The 16,056-nt window shown below is 43.3% G+C and overlaps 1 protein-coding gene across 1 annotated transcript in view; it reads left to right on the top strand.

Moving 5' to 3' along the window:
• MFN1 (mitofusin 1) overlaps positions 1 to 11,497 on the top strand; it is a 32,590-nt gene extending 21,093 nt beyond the window's left edge. The window contains exons 10-18 of the mRNA XM_034438933.3: positions 1,120 to 1,241; positions 3,778 to 3,904; positions 4,268 to 4,372; positions 4,604 to 4,706; positions 5,667 to 5,896; positions 7,844 to 7,996; positions 9,566 to 9,762; positions 9,877 to 10,011; positions 11,160 to 11,497. Of these exons, the coding sequence (XP_034294824.1) occupies positions 1,120 to 1,241; positions 3,778 to 3,904; positions 4,268 to 4,372; positions 4,604 to 4,706; positions 5,667 to 5,896; positions 7,844 to 7,996; positions 9,566 to 9,762; positions 9,877 to 10,011; positions 11,160 to 11,238 (1,251 nt within the window). The 3' untranslated portion in view covers positions 11,239 to 11,497. The remainder of the gene's footprint in view (positions 1 to 1,119; positions 1,242 to 3,777; positions 3,905 to 4,267; positions 4,373 to 4,603; positions 4,707 to 5,666; positions 5,897 to 7,843; positions 7,997 to 9,565; positions 9,763 to 9,876; positions 10,012 to 11,159) is intronic.
• The last annotated feature ends 4,559 nt before the right edge of the window (positions 11,498 to 16,056 follow it).

Raw genomic sequence — 16,056 nt, 5'->3', positions numbered from 1 at the left:
ATGACCCAGTAGTGGCTACACAGACTTTTTGGCTACCTTGTCTTCATATGAATAACATAAACATCTTCTTGCAAGACAGGTTTATTTGTTACACTTACATGGAGGTGAAAACTTCACATGTAGGAATTTCTAGATGGCTTTCTTCCATGAACAGAATCCGATTATTATAGCACCAGCATGGCTGCTAGATCAATGTGTCTTCAGCCTGTGGCATGTGGGAGATACTCCAGCCACTATGTATGGATGCAGGAAGCATTAATCCATTTATCCTTCCCCTTTCTGTGGTATGTGGGCAAGGACCATCATGCAGTCCTTGAAGCTGGTCCTCAGGATTTCTCCATCCTGAAGGACCACAGATAGCTCCCAGGAGGAGTGATGGAGACTTTCGAGAGCCAATCCTAAGGTAGATGGTTCTGCATTAGACTAATAGTCAAACCAGCTGTTTCCTACAATCCATATCATTCAAAAACCAAAGCTGGCAAGTACTTATAGCTGCAGACTAGAAGTTCTAACTAGTTCAAGAACGCATTCACAAGGAAATCCAGATGCATTTATCCAGCCACAGTCTTAATAATTGCAGAACATATGCCAAAAGTATCCATAGTATATGTAAAAAAAAAAAAAAGTCAAAATGGCAGCCACTGTGGCACAATTGAAGCCCCTCCCACTTATGTGCGTTATATATCCCGTGGACACCTCCAATATATGCATTCTCATTTTCCCACTTAGCTTCTCAGCAGTTCATCTAAACCCTAATATAAATCACCCATAGCTCAACAATTCTGTTGAGATTCCCAAATGCTTGCGTTAAGTGGAATTTTTTTTGTTAATTGTTGCCTTTATCGTTCTTTTTTACTTTCTACACATTACTGTTAGCTGAACTGTAAAAGAGAGCAGGATTTCACTACTCTATAGTTGGGGTTTTGGTTACTGCTTGTCTTTTGTTGTTGTTGTTGTTGTTGTTCTATGTGTTTTATTTTTCTCCCTCACCCCCTTTGCTTTATTTTATACATATGTATACCTATAATCTCATCAGAGCGTTCTCTGAAAGCTCGAAATTCCCAAATGTTTTGGTGACGGAATTGCAGTAATGTGTGTTGTGGCTTGGGCCCCTCGCAGGAGTGTATCTCGCAGTCAGCTGTGAAAACCAAGTTTGAGCAGCACACTATCAGAGCTAAACAGATCCTTGAGACTGTGAAAAACATTATGGACAACGTAAATGTGGCGGCAGCCCATCAAAGGTAGGCCTCTCCTGTTGCGTTTGCCTTGTTGCCCAAAACTGGACAAAGCCACCAGGTTGCACTGACCTTTTCTCCCCCGTTAGTAAGAGGTGAGTAGAGCAGATGAGGAAAGCCGGATTTGAGACTTTGCCGGTGACACCGGATTGGCCCGCTGCTGAGTTCCTATAGTCCCATGGAAAAACGAAACGGTCTCCAAGTCATGTTTATTGTTGTTAATATTATTTCTGTACCACCCTTTCTTCATTCAAGAGCCATGGTGGCACAGTGGTCAGAGTGCAGTACTGCAGGCTACTTCTGCAGACTGCCGGCTGCCTGCAATTTGGCAGTTCGAATCTCACCAGGCTGAAGGTTGACTCAGCCTTCCATCCTTCCGAGGTCGGTAAAATAAGGACCCAGATTCTTGGGGGACAATATGCTGAACCTGTAAACCAGGGGGTGAAATCTACTTACCTTCCTTACCAGTTCGGAAGTGCGCGCACATATCACATCCACGCGCAGACCTTCTGCACATGCGCAAAACCTGCACATGCGCAGAAGGTAAAGAACATATTATTCCTGGTTAAAACCAGGAAGTAACGACACCCAGGCGGTTGGGCGGAGCTTTGCTCTGCCATCGCTACCGGATCGCCGAACCACCTACCACAATCGCTACCGGATCACCCGATCCGGTCCGAACCGGGAGCATTTCACCCCTGCTGTAAACCGCTTAGAGAGGGCTGTAAAGCACTGGGAAGTGGTGTATAAGTCTTAAATGCTATTGCTATTGAGGAGCTCAAGTTGTTTGCAGGTATGATAATTTAAAAATCCTTAAAATGGGTTACCAGTTAGGCATAGTGATTAAGATACCAGGTTGAAAACTGGAAGACTGTGACTTGTAGTCCTGCCTTGGGCAGCTGGGTGACCTTGGGCCAGTCACTGAGAGAACTCAATCCTAGGAAATAGGCAATGGCAAACCCTTTCTGAAAAACATTGCTAAGAAAGCTGCAGGGAATAGTCCAGACAGTTGCCAGGAGTCAAAGCTGATATAGGCACTAAATATATACAGTAAATATTATATAGGGTAGAATCATTGAGTTGGAAGCTAAGCCTGTATGTCAACTAGTCCAACCCTCAATCTTCAACAATAAACACATTTTAAAGGGGGGAAAAGTATTTTTCCCCTTTTTACGACCCTGCACTGTAATCCCTTAATTTGTGGTAGATTTGGGGCGACTCAGTGGAGCTGAGCATTTATTGGCCAGCTGCCCTTCCTGGCGCCTACGTGGAGTTCATAGCAGATATTTTTTCTTTGTGCCCTGAGAGAGAGAGACACCTGCCAGGTATCTAGGATTGAACTCTCAACCTTCTGAGTGGGAAGCGAGTGTCTTCACCACTAGGCCAACCATGCCACTTACAGTCCTAGTAAGCAGTAAAAAGTGCAAATAATTAAAGCGAGGTTCCTTTTAGAAAAAGGCAGGCTAGCTCTAGAAACAGATGAGTGCAGAGTCATGGCTGGAGAATCCAGACACATATGCCTTGCAAAAGAATTCTGTGCTTGCTTTGTCTCTTCCCATGGCTCTCCTTTCCATACTCCACCTCCAGGTTCTGTCTTCCAAATTAATTAATAGCTGGCTTCTTTTCCCTCCCAGACAGGGAGTGATCTACTGCAGGGGCGTCAAACTCAAGGCCCGTGGGGCTGGATTCAGCCCGGGGGGTGCTTAGATCTGGCCCATGGGGCCGCCCTGGAAACAGCAAAGGACCAGCCCATGGTGCCTCTGCCAGCAAAACCAGAACTCGGGCAGGCTGCGTGCAGCTCTCCCAGTCTCCATTTTTAGTCACGACGGCCTCCTGTAGCCCTCTGCCAGCAAAAACGGGTGGGGGGGCGTGGCCCTCTGTTTTTGCTAGCAGACGGCAGCAGGAGGCTGTCGCAGCCGAAAACAGCACGGGAGCCTGTTTTCGCTGGCAGAGCGCTCGGGCCGCCACAGGCGCCCCCACACGAGTGATGTCAAGCTGGCCACACCCACCCTGGCCATGCCCACACAACCCTGATGTGGCCCTCAATGAAATTGAGTTTGACACCCCTGATCTACAGTATTATCTGGGTCACATGATAATCAAAAGGTATATGTGACCCAGTGGTGAAATCCAATTTTTTTTTACTACCAGTTCTGTGGGTGTGGCTTGGTGGGTGTGGCTTGGTGGGCGTGGCTGGGGAAGGATACTGCAAAATCCCCATTCCCTCCCCACTCTGGGGCCAGCCAGAGGTGGTATTTGCCAGTTCTCTGAACTGCTCAGAATTTCCGCTACCGGTTCTCCAGAACCTGCTGGATTTCACCTCTGATGTGACCCTTTAATATCAGCGTTAAGCACATTGCTCAAAGGACCAGGATTAAAACCAGAGGAGAAAAACAGTCTTAAAAGTGGTTTGAGCTGCAAATTGAATTGGTCTCCTTGCTCTTCATTTTGCCTGGAATCTACCTAGTAGGGTTAGTAGCCCCACTGTTAGTCTGAGTTTATGTCCACCAGAGGCTGATGGCTGCTTTTCCCCTGCCTTAAGAGTGCATTCGATAGAAGACGAAGAAGACCAGAAGGACAGGTTGGAATTTGTACGAAACCAGCTCAACCTTTTAACAGGCGAGGTTAAGAAGAAAATTAAAGATGTTACAGAAGAAGTTGCCAACAAGGTAAATAGCCACATCCTGGATCCCTACCTTCATCCACAGCACTCGGTTTTCCACACATCCTCCCACAGTAGTAACCATGGTTATTGCCATAACTAGTTCATTTGTCAGGTCCTTACTGAGCTTTTAGCAATGTCGGTACTTGCTTCACCACTACAAAATTGTTATAGGCTTAAGTAGTGGAAAACTCTTGAGTAATTAGAGGTAGGCTGCTATCTTACATATCAAATCTTTCCTCCCTCCCTTTTATTTTGGAAGTGATTCTTGGCCTACCCTGCAGGGCTCTAAAGAGGATGTCAGGTCGTATTGGAAAGATGTCACTCGTTTCTCCTGACCTTACTCAGGCACACATGTCATGTTTTCTAGGTGTCTTCTGCCATGACTGATGAAATCTGTCGGCTTTCCGTTTTGGTAGATCAGTTTAACTCTGATTTCCATCCATCTCCACAAGTTTTGAAACTTTATAAAAATGTAAGTTCTCTCCGTTGACTTTCCATTCCTTGGCTAGGATTGATTTCTATGGATTTGTTTTGGGGGGGGGTTGTATGTTACTGGCATATCAACCATATGTACCAATTCCTGTGATGTTAATACGTAGTGTCCAGAACTGGTCAAAGTTACATAAACTTGCCTTGTGATGTTTTAGACAAAGGAGGAATACATTTGGGTTCATGGTAAAGCTCCTGATTTTCCTTTCGCCAGGAACTCAGCAAACACCTAGAGGAAGGATTGGGAAGGAATCTGGCAGACAGGTGCTCCAGCGAAGTCAACAGCTCTATGCATCAATCCCAGCAAGAAATTATTGGTAAAGAAGAATGAATAAATACACCTTTGACATCCCCTCACGCTGCAAATTTGGGTGGCTGTATAAGGAATTCATTTCAAGAGCCAACTCTTGCCTTCCGTTTTTGCATTTGGTGATTCTTAAGTAGGTCTTAAGAAAACACACGAAGAACAGTTACAGGAATTGGGTATGTCTAGTCTAATGAAAAGAAGGACCAAAGGTGACATGATAGCAGTGTTCCAATATCCCACAAAGACAAAGGGGTCAAGTTATTTTCCAAAGCATCAAAAAGCAGGACAAGAAACAATGGATGGAAACTAACCAAAGGAGAGAAGCAAGCTAGAACTAAGGAGAAATTTCCTAACGGATGAGAGCAATCAACCAATGGAGCAGCTTGCCTTCAGAGGTTGTGGGTGGTCCATCAAAAAGAGACTGGATAACCATTTATCTGAAATAGTATAGGGCTAGGTTCTCCTGTTTGAGGAGGGGGTTGGATTAGAACAGGGGTCGGCAACCTTAAACATTCAAAGAGCCACAAAGGTCCTAACCAGAAGCCCCCCATTCAATTCTGGAGCCAACCGGAAGTCCAGTTCCCCCACCATAGTGCAGTGTCCTTTTTCCTCTGCTGACTGGAAGTCCTGTTCCTCCACCATAGAGTTTCCTCCTAGCACGGTGTCCTTTTTCCTCTACTTGTCCTAACCGAAAGGCCTATCAATTGTGGAGCCGACCAGCGACAGGGAGCCACAGCAGAGGGATGAAAGAGCCACATGCGGCTCCAGAGCCACAGGTTGCTGACCCCTGGATTAGAAGATTTACAAGGTCCCTTCCAACTCTATTATTCTATATTCTAAATAATCCCATCCTTATAGTTCATGTCTTTGGTTCTGGGTTCTGGGGAGGCAAGCATGCCTGTCTCCCTATTTCTAGAAATTAGTTCAATGTGGTTTTTTTCATTCAATGCTTTTTATTTTTTTCCTCTAGAAAATCTGCAGTCCCTCTTGCCTTCAGAGGTCCAGGACAAGCTCCATTTGCTGATTCCGTGCCGGCAATTTGACCTGAGCTACGATTTGAACTGCCACACCCTTTGCTCAGATTTTCAAGAAGATATCACGTTTCGCTTCTCCCTGGGCTGGACGGCTCTTGTTAGTCGCTTCCTAGGATCTCAACACGCCCATCGGGTCCTGCTCACCATGGCCGAACCGGCTCTTGCAGTGAGTGTTTCAGATGGTTTCGTTCTAGCACTCGTATGTCCAGATGGTCTTCCTGTATGCAAATGGCAGAGTAGATTTGAATATTGGAGATCGTTCAGACCAGTCACGGCTCATGATTGTGAACAGCTCCCAGAAACAGTGATGGGGAACCTTCTTGTTCCTAAGTGCCACTGGTTGTGCTTGTGTTCTGACCTAGGCTGCCTTAAAAAGCAGGAAGCAGAGTCTTGGTCTCCGCAAAACCTCTTTTATTTACACGACTGTGAATTCCTTTCATTCACAGTCAGCAAGGCCTGTCCAAACAGTTTCTCAAAGGAATATTTATCAACACAGACCTTATCTCGCTTGGAAGGCTGCCAGGTAACTAATTTCCAAACGCAGTACAAGGCAAAACTTGGCACAGAGTCTCTCAGAGTCACGGAAGGAACAAATTGTTTCCTGCAAAAGCCCACTCCCCGTTCACTCCTCTTTTGTTTCCTATGGGAGGGGCCAATCACCTCCGAGGTGTGGCTTTATTCCCAAGTCAACCCCTGCTTTCTGAGTTGTTCTTGTCGTCTGGCAGCTCTGCACATGCGCACACTGGGAACAGGCTCCAGCTGTTCCTCTGCCTCACTGTTGTCTAGCTTCCTCTCTGCCTCCGACGCAGAGCCCTCATCCGAGCTTTCCTCAGGCCACAGGACTGGCCCATGTTCCTCCCCCACCTCCTCACTGTCCGACTCTACTGCCAGCTCTGCTGGCTGCCGGCGGGCCACAACAGCTTGCCTGTTCAGATGGATGCCTCTGATGAAATAGCAGGATATCATTTTGCATAGAGAGCGAGACTCTTCCCCAAAGTTGTTGTTGCGCTGTGTGTCTTCAGACGTACCCTTGGTAGCATTTGGTTGGCTCATGAATGCATGAATGGAGAGCTCTTATGAATAACCCAGCTGTCTCCAATTTCCCTCCCCTGAGCAGACTTACTGCAAATCTTATTATTATTTAAAACATTCATATAGCTACCCATCTTTCAATCAACTCTGGGCAACTCTCAGTCAAAAATTAGAAAAGATATAAAATCAAATTGCTGGCCGCCTGCAATTTGGCAGTTCGAATCTCAGCTTTCCATCCTTCCGAGATGGGTTAAATAAGGATCCCAGATCGTTGGGGGAGATATGCTGACTCTGTAAACCACTTAGAGAGGGCTTTAAAGCACTGTGAAGCGGTATATAAGTCTTAAGTGCTATTGCTATTTTAAAGCGAATTCAATTTATTAAAACATTGAAAGCAGCAAAACTGGGCGCCAATCTCTTCTAATGTGTAGTTATTCTCCCAAAGCTTGGGGAAAACGTTGGGTCTTTAAAGCAGGGATCTCCAATCTTGGCAACTTTAAGACTTGCGGACTTCAACTCCCGCAAAGCTGACTGAGGAATTGTGGGAGTTGAAGTCCACAAGTCTTAAAGTTGCGAGGATTGGAGACCCCTGCTTTAAAGCCTTGTGGAAGGCTAAAAGGTTCAAGGCCTGCTGAACATCAAGGGGTAGAGAAGGTTCCATGGGGCAGGGGCTGCCACAGAAAGGGCACCCCTCCCAGCTCCCATCGGATGATAATATTTAGGGGAAGGAGCATAGAAACGTGCCCACCATATCTGACTTGGTAATAAGGTGGGTAGATGTCCTTAGGGAAAGACAGTCCTGCAGGTAGCCACTTAGGTCTTTAAAGATCATGACCTACCCCTTGAATTGCACCCGCCAAGAAACTGGAAACCAGTGCCACTCATGCAACAGAGGTGTTACACGGGCAAACCTAGAGGGCCCCTTTACTGTGCGCACTGCTACATTCTGGACCGGGTAAAGTTTCTGGGTGGCTTTCCAAGGATAGTCCCATTATGTAGAGAGCAATGCAGTAATCCAGAGAGGAGGTGATCCAGGCATGAGTGACCACAAGCAACAGGAGTTTGCATTCTTCTTCCCTAGATCCCTAGATCTCTTGCCTCCACTCCTTGCACTAGTGTTCCCAGTCTAACCCCGGAGAGTGCCTCGCAGGAGGAGCTCATGATTTCCTTGGTCACCGGTCTGGCATCATTGACATCTCGGACTTCCATGACAGTTATCATCCTTGGAGGTCTGGTGAGTACCATGACCATCTCTGCTTTAGTGGGCGGGGAAAAAAACATGTTGTGTCTTATACCAGCCCCTTCCGCTCAAACAGCTTCTCTTAACCCAGCTCTACTGACCTTGGTTAAGATCTACTGATCTTTCCAGGTCTGAGCCCGTCCCATCTTCTCCAAAAACATATTTCATGTAGCTTTTATTAGATGAATAGCAAGGTGAACTCTTAAACTGTAGTGGCACAAACTGTTTTGCTATATGCAAAATCACATTATATGGATACTATCTGTTTCATGTAGTTTGATTAAAAATGTGGTTAAAAATGCTATACAAGCCATTTGTGTGTGTGTGTGTGTGTGTGTGTGTGTGTACACACACACACACACACACACACATATATATATATATATGGTTTGTCGAGAATGCGACTGCTTGAGGGCTCCTGGATTGGAACTGAAAGGCAAAAGGGAGCAGTATGCTCCCTCCCACATGTTCGGATAGACCAGGTGCCTCGCTAGAAAAACACTTAATTTCTCCCCTGATGAAGATGATGAAGGGAGGAGAACTTGTGGCTCAGAGGTTAATACACTGCCTAACATGCATATACATATATACAATATATTGTATATATCTGTATATGTATGTGTGTATGTGTGTGTATGTATACATACATACACACACACATACATATACACATGCACACACAGATATAACAGGAACAGGAAGTGCCTCACAGGAACAGATAGAGGTAAGTCCTAGAGTGGCAGGAAGTGCATCACAGAACAGTGGAGATGAATGCTAGAGAGGAATAAAACTGCATATAAGGCAGACATAACACCTGTATCTCACCAAAAGCTTCTTTTCTCCAGCCATGCTGTTGAGAGCAGACCCACCGCTCTCAATAGTTGAGACTTGGGTTTGCAAATTCCCCGTCCTTAATATTGGTAGATCTTTTTTTAACCAAAGGCAGGAAGCTCCCAAGTTAAGTATAGGCAGGCTACATGAAGCGAGCAGACTTCCCCCGTACCTAAAGAAAACTTCCCTGCTTAAAAGATGCCCATAAAAAAGTGGAAAGTTTCTCTTGCAGTTACAAAAATTAAAATAACGGGCCATTCACAACCTCTGTCTTCTTGCTGTGAGGTGCAGTTCCTCTTCCTCCAAACTGCCACTCACTCACTGCCTAACACTTTTTTTTAAATATAGAAGTATCATAGCGAATGGTTTCTTCTTCCATTTGTGGCTCCTCTATAAAACACTGAAGTTATTTTGGTCTCAAAATTGTTCACAACACAAGATTGTGTGCAGAATTCAAAATTTCACAACAGGTAAATAACCTTAAAAGTAGCCGTTCTTTTTTTTTTTTTTAAGAAAAGAAAATAGCAAACCTTCAAATTAAAAACAGGGAAAAAAAACTACCTTAACAAGCCAACATCTATCAAACTTGTGAAACATAACTTTGCATTTTTTTTAAAAAAAAAAACAGAAACTGAAATATTAGTTTCTCCTTTCCCACCCAAGTCATGTTTTTCTAACCAAGGTTCACATTTTCAGATTGGAACGGTTTTTGATCAAGTGGTTCTCTTCCAGGTTTGGAGAACTGTGGGCTGGAAGGTCATCTCTCTTTCGCTGAGTATGTACGGGGTGCTGTACCTCTACGAGAGGCTTACGTGGACAGCCAAAGCCAAAGAACGGGCTTTCAAGCAACAGTTTGTCAACTATGCTACAGAAAAACTTCAACAGATCATCAATCTCACCAGCGCCAACTGTAGCCATCAGGTGCAACAGTATGTCTGACCTGTTTTATAATTGGATAACCCCCCCTCCCTCCCTCTGGTGGCCCTGCGGTATTATTATCCCTGGGCTGCTGATAGATTGGGCGTTGCCGTTTTCTCTCCTAGGGAGATGGCCACCACGTTTGCTCGCCTCTGCCAGCAGGTTGATATCACAGAAACCAAACTGGAGAAGGAGATTGAACGATTGTCTCAAAAAATTGCTCAGCTAGAAAAAATCCAGAACACCTCAAAGCATCTACGGTGAGTGAGCCCAGGAGTCTCAGTGCCTTGGATGAAAGATCAGGAATATTTGAATAGCAGACAAAAAGCATATTCACTTACAGTTTCCAGGCTATCATCTATCTATCTATCTATCTATCTATCTATCTATCTATCTATCTATCCATCTATCATCTATCATCCATCTATATCTATCATTATCATCTATCATCCATCCACCTATCATCTATCTATCATCAAACCTATCGTCTATCATCCATCTATATCTACCATCCATCCATCCATCCATTTCTATCATCTATCTATCATCTAATCTATCCTCTATCATCTATCCATCCATCTAATCTATCACCTGGAAACTGTAAGTTAATGTGCTGTTTGTCTACTGTAACAATGCCATCTATCTATCATCCATCTATCTATCATCTAATCTATCACCTGGAAACTGTAAGTTAATGTGCTTTGTCTACTGTAACAATGCCATCTGTCTATCTACCTACCTACCTATCTATCTATCAACTATATCTATCTATCGAGGGAGAGGGAGAGGGGGGGATTTTTTTTATTGTTTTATCATTATTAGCAATATGGCATTGTTACAGTAACTAGGAGACCAGTGATATTGCAGAATAGTAATTTGGCTTGCCAAGGTACCAGCCCTGTTATAGGACACACTTGCGTGCTTCCCATGGTACACCACAGGAGGGCGAGCTGGCTTTGCTCCAGAGAGAAAGACGAATGGCTCTACCTGCAGCATCACCCAAGGCCCCCTCCCTTCCTGGAGGTGCTTCACAAGCGGGCACTGCAACTGGGAAGGTTCAGAGCCCTTGACTGCCTGCACAGAGCACCAACTTATCTCCCTGCTGAAGTGGTACCTATCTATCTACTCGCACAGAACATGGTTTCGAACTACAAGTGGGCAGAAGCTGAGGCGAGTGACAAGAGTTCACCCTGCCATCTCCAGCATCATTAAGCCATTGAGCCACTGCACCTCTTACTTATGCAAATGAATGGGTATCTCTCTAATTTAGATTCATTTAGAGAGGTACTTTTAATTTTAATTTTTTTATTTCGAACACTAATTTACCAGTTTTCCTCAAACTGACTTGGGTATTGTTAATGTTTGAGGTCCCTGGAGGACTAATTATTTTCCTCCTTTTGTTTTGTAGGAAGAAAGCTGTTTGTCTTGAAGATGAATTTGACTGTTTTTCAAAGGATTTTCTCCAGAAAAAGAAGAGTGGAATTTAAAAGATTAGCACCGTTTCCCTCACAGGGATTTAGTCACATGAATTTTTCCTGCTGCTTTGACTCCTCGGTTCCTCCGTTGCCATCCGGCCGTTCTGATACTTAGGCTATGAATTGTGCCCAAGAACTCAGGAAGGAAGCAGTATTTACTATTGATTGAATCATTTTGCAACTTTTCATAAGATGAACTAATTTGTATCTACTGTAGTATATAAAAATTTATTTGGAAATGTAAAAAGTAAAGTATATAAAATAAAACAAAGAGACCGGTAGTATTTTGTATAAGTGTTCACACCAAGAGTCAGCTCCTCTTTCTGGCATCCAAGACAATTCTTTGTTCACCCCAGTCCTATTATCATATTGTTAATTGCAATTCTCTCTGGGAGTGAGCAGTGATGATTTTCTTCCCAAAGACTCTTGTACAAACCAATACAGTATTACAGAATGCTGCCAATTTTTGTAGCAGATTTGTAGTGTTTGGACGCAGAGACAATCGGTTATCCTGATGCCATTCTAGGGTTTTCATTTGGCCGAAAGATGAATATAATCTTCAAAGTGGCATATTTAAAGCTGTATATTTTTACTGAGGGAATTCCTGGTTCAGATCAGATTGATTTAGCAGAAAAAGTCTGGATGTATTTTCGCTACTTCTCAGAATAAGCTTTGTTAGGCAGGCAAACTTTTCTCAAAAAAAGATCTAGGAAACCAGAGTATTGTCGCAATTGGTAGCGGTGAACAGGATAGTATCTAACCTTACAAAATTTAACATGCCACTCTGCCACATGTCTTACCAGCAGCATTTTAATTCAGGACTGGTATGCCTGGATAGCTAAAATTCAGGTGCAAGTAGAGTGCAAACCACTAGTGTAGGGGTGTTGAACTCAAGGCTGTGGGCCAGGTCCAGCCCATGGGGTGCTTAGATCTGGCCTGCAGGGCACCCTGGAAACAGTGAAGGACTGGTCCACTGTGCTTCTACCAGCGAAAATGGGGCCCTCCCGAGCTCCGTTTTCACTGGCAGAGCTCTGCAGGAGGCCGTCGCAGCCAAAAATGGAGCCTGGGAGGGGTGCCCCCGACACAAGTGATGTCGAGCTGGCTACACCCATCCCAGCCACACTCACCCGCCCCCGAGGTCAAACGCAACCCTGATGTGGCCCTCAATGAAATCGAGTTTGACACCCCTGCACTAATGTGAAGTTAAATTTTTTGCAGTTTCTAAATTATGTATTTTTAAAAAAGATTCCCAGGATTATAGCTGCTTCACATGGGACCAGAGAAAAGGAAATAATGTCCAAGTACTATTTACATCCTCCCTTTACTTTCACAGCTGAAATGTCTAAGATTAACGTCGGGAGTTAATGTCTCAAATCAATTTTGGAAGCCCACACATAGTGTTACTGGTTGATTTCTTCCTTCCATGCTGGTGGGATATCATAACAGTTGACATAACAGAAGGCTTTTCGCTGCTTTTCTAGCTTCTCATGACAGTTTTGGATCGGTACCTTCTACTGCTTTGGAATTATATCATGTACAGTCGTGGCCAGAATTGTGGAAACTTTTTGGGAAAAGTGTGTTTTTGAGGTTTGATGGCTAATAACATTTTTTTTTTTTTTGAGTTTCAAGATAATCCTATTCCACTACTGGAATGGCTTGGGAATAGCCCAGACCTTCTTAAACCAATTGAAAATCTATGGAGCCAATTAAAGAAACTTGTTAGTCAGAAGCGACCCAGCAATAAATCCCAGTTAATAGAAGCAATCATTCAATCTTGGTTTCACATTGTAACAACTGCAGAACTAAAGATTTTGGTTCACTCCATGGGAAGACGTAATAATTTTTGTATATCTCATTTTTTCTATGGTGATAATTTTTGTATATCTCATTTTTTCTACGTGTTCCACTTTTCTTCTTTATACTGTAACTGCTATTCTAATAGCAAATCCTTCATAAAGGTTATTGCATTACATTCTTGATTAAAGTGAAGAATTAACTTTAGTTCTTAAAAAAATATCGTGTGTTATGGTGAGGCTTGGTAAGAGTTCCTAAGAGACAAAGAGCTAGTAACACCATTGGCAGTTTTCTCAAATTTCTGCCTTGTTCAGCAACAAGAGGCAACTCTGGTATTATTCTTTGAATGTTTAATGTGGAATGCTTGTGTTCTTTATGTCAGATCAATACAGTAATCGTAGATGGAACCAGGGACATTTGCTGAGATGTTAAAGCAAAATGACAACTTAAACCATACGCAACTATACTGGTTAAAAGAATGTGACTGTGCAGATAGCAAACAATAGCAAATGTAACATTACTACTTGAGCTGCTTTGGTTACCGGTGCGCTTCCAGGTGCAATTTATTGTGTTTAGTCACCTTTAAAACTGACTTGGGACCGGTTAACTGATTGACAATCTTTTTCCCATTTGTCCAATTCAATCCAGCAAATTGGTCATTCCGCAGATCCCTTCAGCCAGAATGTCAACTGGCAGGAACTGGGTCTTGTTTGCTGTAACAGCCTCTGCTTTATGGAATATTCTCCCTTCTCAGATTAGAATGGCTGCAGCCCTGTTGGTGTTTCATTAGACTTTAAAAACTTGGCTATATTTCTGGGCCCGAGCTCAGAATGCGTTAAGGACTCAATTTCTTGGCATTATTGTTAGTTGGTTAACTATTTCAGCCGCTGTTATTTATTCTTTGGATGCTTTTAATTGTTTTATAGTTTTAGAATGGTAAACTGCCGAAGTCACTTGGCTGAAATGGACGGCTATAAAATCTGAATAAATGAGTAAATCTTGAGCCCCAAATGCTTGCATGAAATGGCTTATTTACAGAATACAGCCAGTAGTGGGATTCAAATAATTTAACAACCGGTTCTCTGCCCTAATGACCGGCTGGGTGGGCATGGCCAAGGGGTGTGACAGGCAGAACTCTGCCTCCTGCAGCCTCCTGGGAGCAAAAACGGGTCGTGGGGGGGGGCATGCCGCACCCCGTGCCCCGTTTTGGGACTAATAGGCCTCCCTGCAGCTTCCTGGAAGCCAAAACGGGGCGCGTGGGGACTTCTGGAAGGGGCGGGGCGGGACGAGCCACCAATTTAACAACCGGTTCGGCCAAAGTGGTGCAAACCGGTTGAATCCCACCACTGACTACAGCCTGAGGCATACTGCATTGAAGTTCTTTTTGTTATACTCAAACTTCTTCGCTTCCTTCTGTTGCCAGGAATAAGATGACAACTGGTTAGATTTAGAAGAGGGAAGAATGAATCATAAAATCATTTAAAGATAAAAAGTGAACTACACCCAAATCCAGTGAGAACATCTCGGTTCTTTCATAAGGCAGAAGGAAACAAGGAGGAAGATAAGGATTCGTGAAGAATATTTGTAGCTCAGGGTTGAAATGTGGGGTCCTTGGTGCTCTCTGAGCTTGCTTGTTTTCTTGCAGACGTTTCATTGGCATAACTAGGTAACATCATCAGTGCTAGTAAGGAGTGCTGTTTGCTTCAGTTTATATTCTGGTGTCTTGCCTGTCTCTGTGGGTGGAGATAAGGATTGCCTCTAAACACTCTATCAATCATCTCCTGAATTTCTATTTAAAAAAATAAATAGAAATTCCAGCAGTGCAAAATTAGTGGATATACCTGATTGGCAGAGCATGCATAGTTAATTCTTTCTTCTATTTTGGGGAAAAAAATTAATTACTTTTTGTTCTGTCAAAATGCAATGATGTGGGTTTTTTTTAATTTTTTAATTTGATTTATATGCCGCCCTTCTCCGAAGACTCAGGACGGCTTACAATGTGCTCAGCAATAGCCGTCATCCTTTTGTATATTTATACAAAGTCAGCTTATTGCCCCCACAACTGGGTCCTCATTTCACCTATCTTAGAAAGGATGGAAGGCTGAGTCAACCTTGAGCCTTGGCGAGATTCGAACCCTGCAGTAATTGCAGGCAGCTGGTCTTAATAACCAGCTTAATAACATGGTTGCTTAAACCCCTGTACTACCAAGGCTCTTAATATACATATCCATTTTTTTAAAAAAAAAAGGTGACCTAAATAATTCAAAAGGAATGGTTGTTGAACAGCAATGCCCCATATTTTGTCCGTTTTCAACAAATAGGATCCATAAAGGAGAATTACAGCGTAATCCTTTAAAACCGTAATATCCTTGAAAAGAATTTTTTTTTTTTGTTCTTGTTTTCTAGCATGGAGTAATTAATATCCAGGTTGAGAGAGTAAAACTGGTGGGACTTTAGATGCCATACGCTGAAGAACAGGCAAACATGAAATCAACTGAACAGGAGAAAAAGAGAAATCCTAATTAAAAGCACTTGTTTATTGGTTACAATGTTAAAGTCAGGCAACATTTTTCCACCGAGACACTGTACAATTACAAAGGAAAGATTCATTAGGGGAAGAACTATAAACAATTCATAGCAAGTGTCCATCCCTCCCCTCCCCATTAGCACTAAGAAAAAAAAATGGCACAAATCTCTGGTTTTTGTTTGTTTGTTTGTTTAATCAATTAGGCTGAATAAAAGGATTTTAAGATGTTCTCAACATACAATCCAAGAGAGGCAGTGCAGAATTCACTTGGTACCTGGAAATATTTTGGAAGTTTTTTTTTTTCTTCTTCAAGAGAAGACGGTAACAAGTGAAGGTTTAAAAATAACCCTACTGCACACTTCCTGGAATAAACTGTTAACAGCAAAAGCACAAAGACTGTTCATTTATGAAAACAAGTCAGACACAACTCCTCCTCTGGAGGAAGGAGGAAGAGGAGGCTGGGATCGACACAGAGATGTGCTGCAGCAAGAAGGAAACAAAGAGAGCAC

The sequence above is a fragment of the Pantherophis guttatus genome, chromosome 6 (genome assembly GCF_059756535.1).
Source record: "Pantherophis guttatus breed Tessera chromosome 6, ASM5975653v1, whole genome shotgun sequence".
NCBI lineage: Eukaryota > Metazoa > Chordata > Lepidosauria > Squamata > Colubridae > Pantherophis > Pantherophis guttatus.
This window is presented reverse-complemented; position numbering and strand designations above follow the sequence as displayed.